Source organism: Nicotiana tomentosiformis, chromosome 4, assembly GCF_000390325.3.
Source record: "Nicotiana tomentosiformis chromosome 4, ASM39032v3, whole genome shotgun sequence".
Classification (NCBI taxonomy): Eukaryota; Viridiplantae; Streptophyta; class Magnoliopsida; order Solanales; family Solanaceae; genus Nicotiana; species Nicotiana tomentosiformis.
The window spans coordinates 30865885-30876474 of NC_090815.1; the positions used below are offsets into that span (position 1 = coordinate 30865885).

Below are 10590 nucleotides of genomic sequence, written 5' to 3' on the forward strand. Positions count from 1 at the left end.
TTCTCCATATCAAAATCACATATAAAATCTGTTGCGGTGTGCAACCCGATCCTACCATATCAATATCAATCCTCCCTTATTCCACTCGTTGCAGCGTGCAACCCGATCCATAAACAAAATCAATAATTACAATCAATTCAACATCTCAATTTACAAGAATCTATACGATTAAAGAATATGAAAGCAAAGCCATAAAGAAACCTCGTACCAAATCAAGAAATACTACAATTAATACAAAGCAATAAGACAAGCCAAATATATGACAATAAAAGTGTACAAGTAAGACAATTAAGAAAAGTAACAATTAATTATGGAAGCATGGAAGAAACGAACATTTTAATACGAGAGTAGTAAGTGACAAGTAGCAAGTTAAGGCATAGGAAGCAATTAAAGCATGTAGTAGTTAAACCCGAGATTTGGACAAAAACTCAATTATTCATTCACCCCGAGCCCGATTATGCAATTAGTTTCGAAATTCGACCTCAAATTGAGGTCTAAATCTCAATTTTACAAAACCCCCCAATTCTTCCCAAATTCCTAATTTTCTACTATAAAAGAGCATAGATTAAGGTTAGAAATTAATGGGTGTTGATGGAAATGGATGAAAATGAGTTAAAGTACACTAACCTATGAAATTTCTCTTCAAAATCACTTCTAGGCCGAGCTTTAGTGAGAAGATGGTGAAAATGGGTAAAATCCCGTGTTTGGGACATTTTAAAGCCTGGGCGTCAGGTGTTCATCGCGTTCGCGAGACACCTGACGCAATCGCAAAGCAGCGATGGCTAAAGGCCTACGCGTTCACGAGGGGATGCATGCGTTCGCGATGGTCTGTCCCCTAGCCATCGCGTTCGCGTAGAGCAAACCCTATATCCCCCTCCCAGCCCCTTACTCTTTGCGTTCGCGTAGTGCTGGTCGCGTTCGTGAATGGTGATCCCACCATAGCTTCGCGTTCGCATACACAACCTCGCATTCGCATAGAGAAAAACCTCCCTAATCCAGATTACCCTTTGTGATCGCGGGAGTATCTTCGCGATCGCGAAGAAGAACACACCAGATATCAGAAGTCGCCCAAAACCAGCAAATTCTTCTAAGTTCTAATGGTCTGTAGCTTATCCGAAACTCACCCGAGCCTCTCGGGCTCCAAACCAAATATGCACACAAGTGTAATAACATCATACGAACTTGCTCGCAGAATCAAAACATCAAAATAACACCTAGAACTACAAATCGGATGCCAAAACGAATGAAATTTTTAAAGAAACTTAAGAACTTTCAATTTTACAACCGGACGTCCGAATCACGTCAAATCAACTCCGTTTTGCACCAAATTTTGCTGACAAGTCATAAATACTGAAATGAACCTATACCATATTCCGGAACCAGAATCCGAACCTGGTAGCAACAAAGTCAACCTACGGTCAAACTTAAGTATTCTTTAAACCTTTAAATTGCTAGTTTTCAACAAATTACGTTAAATCAAGTTAGGTACTTCCGAATTTGATTTTGGGCGTGCGCACAAGTCCCAAATCATGATACGGACCCATGAGACCATCAAAATACTGATTCGGGTATGTTTATATAAAATGTTGACCGTAGTCAACTCATATGAGATTTTAAGTCTAAATTTCACTTTTTCATCAATTTTCTCATAAAAACTTTCCGAAAAAAGGATATGATTGTACACACAAATCGAGAAAGGCTAAACGGAGCTATTCGAGATCTCAAAACACAGAAATGAAGGGTAAAACTATAAATGACCTATCGGATCATCACAGTATTGTGAGATGTGGTTATCTGAGACTTGCGTAGTTAATGACTGATTAGGGGCCATAGAGCCGGTTTGATAATTATTTTTAGGTGATGCGTACGCCATGCTCATAATTGGCTAAGTGTTATTGATTTGGGCGATGCGTGCACCAGGCCTCATTATTGGGCTATATGATTATGATTAGTACTCGGGCAGAATCTGCTTCTCCGGAGTCTGACATACCAGGAGTGGGTGCAAGCATATTGTTTTATATACGTGCTTGATGATGGGCAGTTATGTAAGGCACCCGTACAGTGCTAAGTGTGATTATTCTTGATGGATACACTGTGATATTGTTGATTTGATATGTGTATTTGACATGTAGGCATAGAGATATACTTTTCCTTATGATAGACGATAAAAAAAATTTATCCGTATTGGGCTTAAACTGCTATAAATGGGAAGCATGCCTAAATTTCTGAAATGTGAACAAGCTGAACATAATATCATTGAGCTACCTGTTTCTACTATTTTCCTTTATATTCTGAATTGTTTCTGGTTATTGATATCGCTATCTGAGTATTGTTTCTGAGCTCGTCACTACTTTTAGCCCAAGATTATTGTTGTTATTTATTGAGTACACGAGATCGGTTGTACTCATACTACACTCTGCACTTCGTGTGCAGATCCAGGTACTTCCATCTACGTATCACCTCATATATTAATCTTGGAAAAATAATAGTAGCATGTTTCAAAGTAAATACAATTAATTAATAGAAATTATATTGTATAATTTTTGACATATATTAATGTGATATACTCTGACCACAAACATGTTATAATAGTGATTAAACTTTACGTACTTTATTTCCACATGGTAAAAATTGTTGAAAATAAAACAAGATTCAAAAAGCAACAAAGTGACAAAAGAGACATTATATTCCTGTTGTTCCGAGACTTCTGTTCCTTTATGGAGTATATAAATTAGCACTACCACTTGCAGTTTACAAGCAGAAAACACTTGAAGTTAATTACAAGCAGAAAACATTCTTCAGAATGGCTTCTCTGTCTCTACACAAAGTATCTTTCTTTCTTTTAGTGATAACTTTCGCATATTTCTCTTCTCCCTCAGCTGCCCAAACAAAATGTAACATCAGATCAGTTTACCAACTCGGTGACTCACTCGCTGATGCCGGAAATGTCATCCGTACACCCGGCGCTTCCATTATATTCCGAGCCAACCAAGCTCCTTACGGTGAAACCTTCTTTAGAAGACCTACCGGCCGTTTCTCAAACGGCCGTATTATTATCGACTACATTTCCTCTGCTTTCAAACTCTCCTTCCTCAATGCTTACTTGGACAGACGTGCTTCTTTTAGCCAAGGCGTTAACTTCGCCGTGGCTGGTGCCACGGCGCTAAATTCCTCTTTCTGGGCAGCTCGGGGTATTCGGCTGCCCACATGGAACACGCCGTTGGCTGCTCAATTAGGTTGGTTTAAATCTCATCTACAATCCACATGTGGTTCTAATTGTGCACAAACTCTTAGGAGTTCGTCTCTTATAGTGATGGGAGAATGGGGTGGCAATGATTATTACAATGGGTTTTTCCAAAAGAAGCAATTACCTGAGGTCCGTACTTACGTTCCTTTTGTTGTTGCCGGTATTATGAAAAGCATCAAAGATGTGATTCAGCTTGGGGCAACTCGTATTTTGGTTCCAGGAATTTATCCACTGGGGTGTCTTCCTTTGTATTTGACATCTTTTCCTGATTCTAATGCAAATGGTTACGACCAATTGGGTTGCTTGAGAAATTATAATGATTTTGCTTCGTACCATAATAGATACCTGACCAGAGGTTTGGCATCTCTACAACGTGAATTTCCGAATGTTAGGATTGTCTATGGAGATTATTACGGAGCGCTTTTGACTCTTCTTCGTAGTGCTTCTTCGTTTGGATTTAATCAGAATACGTTGTTAACTGCGTGCTGTGGAACTGGAGGACGATACAACTTTAATTTCAGGACTGTGTGTGGATCAGCTAGTGTAAGAGCTTGTTCTAACCCGGCTCAATACGTGCATTGGGATGGTATTCATTTGACAGATGAAGCTCATCGTCATATGACAGACATTGTTGTCAAAGACATGCTTTCCAGATTCGGGTGTACCGTTTAGTTAATGAGTTTCAAGATTCTCTTAGTTTGTTATTTGGGTGTTTTTCTTTTTGTTTTTGTTTGGTAATAATGATTTTCTTCGTTGGGTATTTGGGTGTTTAGAACATGATGATATATGTCACACCCTATGTGTACTCTTTCTTCTTCGTAAAGAGGTCGAAAAGAAAATAAATAAAAGAGTGATTGTTGTTTGCAAATAAATAGTTAAAGCTTATGTTTTTATTACAAACTTCTGTCAATGGCGGGTGAAGCTAATAGCGCTTTCGAATTCGAACAGTAGGGTGTCTTATGAGGGGTGAATGATTCAATATCTTTTTTTTTTTTGAATTAATGAGTCAATATCAAACACTACTTTCAGTTGCTAACAATGAGAAATTACTTACAAATTTGGCCTAGTGAAATATATATCGTTGTGGGATATTTAAGTTTGATTCGATTTCAAAATTTGTCTTAAGATTTTTTTCATCAAACAAATAAGTTAACTGTGATCATATAATTACTTCATTATTACTTTTCAGACTATTCAAAAAATAGATCTGAATAAATCAATTTCATTGAGTAGAAAACAGTTGATACTGCAAAAGAAGATTAATTTATCGACGTTATAGTATAATTAGGAAGAATTCATTATTCAAAAGGGAGAGTCGTGGCTGATCTTTTTCTGTTGATAACTTGATATCTAGTTGGATTTTTGTTGGCCCAAGTGAAGTTTTGTTTTGATGATTGACAAAGGAACTTGTGCATGAACAAGGTCCATACATAGTGTACGCAGACACGAGCAGATTCAAGCATAAGGGATGCACGTGAAGGAGATAAGCTTAAGTTGTTATATCTGATATCTCCTGATCGAAAAAGTTGCATAAATTATAAGGAGAAGAAGGACTCCTTACTCGAATAGAACTTTATCCAAAATAAGGGAGGAGTTAGAAGTTGAAGATAACTAGAACTCTTCCACCAAGGGAGAGTAGCATTAGAACTCTAGTTATTTCCCATTCTACGAACTCTATATATTGCAGGATGTTCTCATTCTACAGGTACGCACAAACGCTGAAGTTAAACATGAGTTGAGAGCAAAAATAGTAAGGCATTTTGTAAGCAATTCTCATATGATTCAAGTGTGCGAACCTGAAACTACACGAACCAAATAGAAGAAACAGTTCCAAGCGTCTGTCTCTTATTCTAGTTCAATTGTAGTAGGTGTTTTCAAGTTGTACCTTTCAGCTTTATTTAGAAGCAATTGTATTAGGTACTCTGAGTATTCAAGTTAGAGTTAACTTGAAGATGTCGCAATAGTTAGAGGCTGGTTGCCACAACGGGATTAGAGTTAATCCTTAGGTTTACAAAGAGTTTTGTAAATGCTATTTTGACTCAGTGATTTAGTGAAGTGTTGGAAAAAATCCTACTGAGTAGTAGGTCGTAATTTTTTCACCTTTTGAGCCGGGTATTTTCCACGTAAAAATACTTGTGTTCTTTACTTTCTGCATTTAGTATTTCAGCAACAATAATATAAGGAACACTTAGAAGAACCAGGTCCTTCTAGAATCAGTGCACGCGAAAATTGAACACCACACAAATCACCTCTCTCTCCCCCTGCGTGACATTGAAGTATAAAATATCAATTGGTATCGGAGCAGGTTATCCTTGAAGATGCTAACACCTTAGGAGAAGATCAAGATGAGTGCACCACTTGGAAACTGGGAAGGGCAATCCATTGCTAGGCCACTACTCTTTAATGGCCAGTACTATTCTTGGTGGAAAAACAGGATGAGAGATCACATTATAGGAGAGGACTATGAGCTATGGGACATTGTCACCGATGGTCCACTAGATACCTTAAAGATAACTACTGAAGGAGTAGAGGTGCCAAAGACAAGAGCGGATTGCACTGCTGAGGACTTGAAGAAATGAGAGAAGAATGCTAAATCCAAGAAATAGCTTGTTTGTGGACTTGGTCCAGATGAGTACAACAGAATCCAAAGTTGTACCACAGCTAAGCAAATTTGGGATATTCTGTAAGTGGCTCATGAAGGAACACCTCAGGTGATAAGATCCAGAGGAACTCTACTGTATTCTCAATATGAGAACTTTACTATAAAGGAAGGAGAAACCATTCAAGAGATGTACACAAGGTTCACTATATTAACAAATGAACTAAAGTCTCTCGGAAGGATTATTCCCGAAGAAGATAGAGTCGAGAAGATATTGACAAGGGTTTTGCCTATTACTTGGGAGAGCAAAATCACTGCCATTCAGGAATCAAAGAACATTGCCACTCTCCCACTAGATGAATTAATTGGAAATCTTACTGCCTATGAACTTAGTAGACAAACCATGAAAATGGATGTACCTAAGAAGGAAAGAAGCCTGGCACTCAGAATCACTGAAGGTTTTGATCTAGAAAATGACAAAATGTCTATGATCACCAAGGACTTCAAGAAGTACCTGAGGAGAGGAAAAGGTCCTTCAAGAAGTGGAAGTTATAGTAAGTCAAAAGTTCCTGAGAAGCAAACCAATGATGGATGCTACAAGTGTGGAAAAACTGATCACAACATCAAGAATTATCCTCAATAGAAAATTGAATGGAAGAAGGAAACAACTGACCGAAGGAAAGGATCAACCAAGACTATGGTCGCTGCTTAGGGAGAAAGCTCAGATGATGATGATGGGGATGAACAAGTACTTATGGCCATTGGAGAATTTAATAAAGAAACTGAGGTAAGTATAATTCATCTCAATGACAAGATTAAATTGTTGTCTAAAGAAATGTTATCTGAGTTACTTCTTGAACTAATTGATGAATTTGAGAATGTAAACAATGAAAGGAAACAGTTGTCTAAAGAATGTGTGATCTTGAAGGCTAAGTGCAAAAACCTTAAACTTAGGGTTAGTGAGACTGTAAGTGAAAATACTATATTGAAGAACCAGGTTCATGCACTTGACTCAACTGTTCTAGAACTTAGATATGAAAATCTAAAACTGAAATTAGGAACATGTAAAAAGACAGTTGATCACACACAACTCACTCTAGAAAAAATGTAGGAAAAATAAAATATGAGTTGTATAAAAGGGATGAGCAGATGAGAATCCTAAAGGAGGATCTAAGCAAGGTCAAGCATGAGCTAGACAGAACTTGTAAATGGAATAGGTCCTCTGATGCACTTTCATGGCTACAGGAACACCATAGTAGCAACAGAAGAGGACTTGGCTCTGGCACCTAAATGGGATCCCAAAAGCAAGTGCCTCACACTTCTTGATAACAAGATTTGCACACACTGTGCTAAAATAGGTCACTATAAAAGTGAATGCACTGCAAAAGAAAAGGCAAGTCAAAAGAATAAAGAATTTGTTCAAGGGAAGAATAGGCTACCAAGTTGGGATAAAAAGAATTTGATTCACCCTTTTTCCTATAGAAAGGGACCCAAACTAGTTTAGGTTCCCAAGACTAACCCCTGATTTTCTTTTGCAGGTCCAAGTGAAGGGGAGCAGCCAAATATGGTACATGGATATTGGCTGCTCAAAACACATGACAGGAAGCAAGAACCAGTTCCTGTCGCTTGAAGACCTTAAATGAGGTAATGTCCCCTTTGAAAATGGGAAGAAAGGTGAGATCATTGGAGTTGGAAAGGTAGGTAAGACTGATTCTCATTCTATTGAGAACGTCTACTTGATAGATGGATTGAAGTACAGTCTATTAAGTGTATCACAATTGTGTGATAGAGGTAACATAGTAGCATTCACCTCTACAAAATGCTTTGTGATTAATCTTACCACTGACAAGATAGTTTTGCAGGAAAAAAGAGTTAACAATATATATGTTGTAGATCTGTCCACACTTTCAGATAATGAACTCACTTGCTTAAGTATGTTGGATAATGATCCCCTCATTTGGCACAAGAGTCTTGGACATGCCAGTCTAAGTCAACTCAACAAACTAGTCTCCAAGGACTTGGTTATAAGGCTGCTTAACATAAAGTTCAAGGAAGATAAAGTTTGTGAGGCATGTGCAAAGGGGAAGCAAGAAAGATCCTCTTTCAAAAGCAAGAAGTGGTAAGCACCACCAGGATGATGGAACTGGTCCATATAGATCTTTGTGGACCAATGAGAACATTAAGCAGATGTGGTAAGAGATATGTGATGGTGCTTGCTGATGATTACTCTTGTAGCAACCCCTTTGGGAGGGTGCTACTTACGAAATAAATTTAATTTACTACTTAAAACATTAAGACGATATTAATTAAAAACAAACATTCAGAATAATTTAGTAGCGGAAATAGGCCCATGCGATGAGGTCCAAAGTGCAATATTTTTATTTTTGAAAATACTCTTCATAATTTTTTTTAAAAATAAAATACAATGTCAAAGTATCAATATAAGGTGATATAACCCTTCTTGAATAATCAACACGTTAAAGCAACTTCCTAACAAAATTATACTTTCATTCAACATCACTGTAAGTTTGTATTGTATATAAATTTCAAACTATCGGGTATAAAAAGAAAAACTAGTTTTCTCTTTTGTACATATTTACAAGACAAAGGGTAAATTCAGCATATTACAAGACTTGAGTTATTAACACACCCTAAAACATCAAAATAAGTTACCAAATTCAAGTTACAAGATTTTGGTCTTAAGATCCAACAAGCCTCCAAATAACATACATAAGTGTGACATATGTATCATGTACATGTCCCAAAACTATATAAAACTATGGTGCATATGCAAATGTGATCTCCATAAGTGCTCCCAAAAAGACTACTTCATAAGGTCGTCTTCAAATTTTATCCCGTACATTACCTACGATAGAAAACAACTATCGCTAAGCATAAAGCTTAGTGGCGTATAAACTTTGGGCTTGGAGCCATTAAATTCTCCAATTCCCCTTTTCAGTCATAGGTAGCTCAAATTTAACATAATTTAAAACAAGTGAACAAATATATCAAAAATATCAAATATCAAATATCAAACCTTGAAGTGTTTCTAAATATCAATAATAATGTTCAAGAGTCGAGAAAGCGTATACTATCAATCCAAGAGAGTTTTCCAAATATTCATTTTTCGCCCAATATGTACGTCATGCCATCACACTAAGCATAATCAGATATCAAGATGGACCGAAGCCCCAAATCAAGTAGGGTCAAAACCCAATAGTCAAGATTATCAAGAACCATATTAAAAATGGCTTTGTAGTTTGTACTTAACACAGACAAGTTCCATAATTTAAGACGAACTACAAATTCAAAGTCAAGATGGCAAAAGATCCGAATCAAGAGGTATGCCAAGATGAGTGACAAAGTCACTGCCACAAGAAGGACAAAGTCCCAACAAGAATGCAAAATGATCAAGCAATCCGTACGAATGAGCGATTTAGCGAATATCTTACAATACTTGATATAACACGAATACCACGATATAAACTGAAGACAAGAAAAAAATAAAATATCAGATTATTTCAAAATATTCTAGCAAGTAAAAAGAGTACAAAGTTTATACACAAACTTTGGTGTTTTACCACAAAACAGTTCAACCACAACTTGAGGAAGTTCAAATAGTCTACGCCATAGACAAACCAAATCCGTCCACTTTCTCAAACACTTCCTCTTAGATTTTACAAGGGTGTATATATATATATATATTCAGTAATTTAACATGTCAAACTAAACATGATACTGGTAAAAATTACCCAAAATTTTGAAACAGAAATTCTTGACAGTATCACTGTCTTGTGTTGTGACTCAATTTTGAAGATGAAAAAGGATAAACTAGACTATATGGTCTTCATTACAGTTGTAGATATATGTCATATCGTCTCCGAATATCTTGAATCACCCCAATATCAGTTTCTTACAAAATTTTATGCCAAAATTACTAACAGTAGTACAAGGAGTATTTTTAAAATTGAAAATCTGGGCAGCACCTGCCCTGTACTTAATGATCCTTTTTCGGGTAAATACTGGCAAAACTAGATTTTAGTTCCTGAATAAGAGTTATAAATATATAAAATAGCTTTCCAGAAAGTCTTGGATCACTTAAAACGGATCTCTATAAAAAAAGATATGAAGAAAACACTAATAGCTATCTAGTGTAAAAACGGATTTAGTAACTTACCACAAAAGAGAGGAGCAACTTGAGCTTCACCAAGAATGAGTTTTGCTGGTTGGTTTAGTGGAGATTTATGATGGTGTTCATGAAATTTTTCAGGTGATAAGAAGGAGAGAGGGTAAGGTTTTCTTTGTCTTGAAAGCATGAAATATGAGAGGAGGTTATGGAAAAGTAAGTCAACCAAAGTAATATCTAAACTTTGAATAAATATAAAAAATGTGGCTGCCCAACCTACTAAATATCTTTAGATAAATACAAAAGGGTGGCAGCCCAAAACCTTAATTATATAATGTATTTAATAACAATTCATCAAAATAATATTAAGTGTTACACATAGCAACACCATGGAACTTTTTTGTCAATATTAACACAACCTAAAGTAAGAAATTTTCATATATTGTCAATTTTACGTTTAGGAAGTGCGAAGTAAAATATCTCCTCATTATAAAGATTCTCAATCGAGAATGCAAATATTAGTAAAAATTTGGGGTGTTACAACTCTTTCTCCCTTAAATAAATATCATCCCGAAATTTTGTCTTGTACTAGTCCCTAAACAAATGTAGATATTGAAC

The 10590-nt window shown here is 36.4% G+C and overlaps 1 protein-coding gene across 1 annotated transcript; it reads left to right on the forward strand.

Annotated features, from left to right (window-relative positions):
• The first annotated feature begins 2749 nt into the window (after nt 1–2749).
• On the forward strand, nt 2750–4147 carry LOC104119775 (GDSL esterase/lipase At5g03980-like). The gene has a single exon (XM_070199692.1). It carries the CDS (start codon nt 2804–2806, stop codon nt 3917–3919), a length of 1116 nt encoding a protein of 371 aa, XP_070055793.1. The 5' UTR covers nt 2750–2803; the 3' UTR covers nt 3920–4147.
• The last annotated feature ends 6443 nt before the right edge of the window (nt 4148–10590 follow it).

Bases quoted from the DNA above. Each gene is read 5' to 3' on its own strand.
- LOC104119775 (XM_070199692.1), top strand. From the start codon at position 2,804: ATGGCTTCTCTGTCTCTACACAAAGTATCTTTCTTTCTTTTAGTGATA.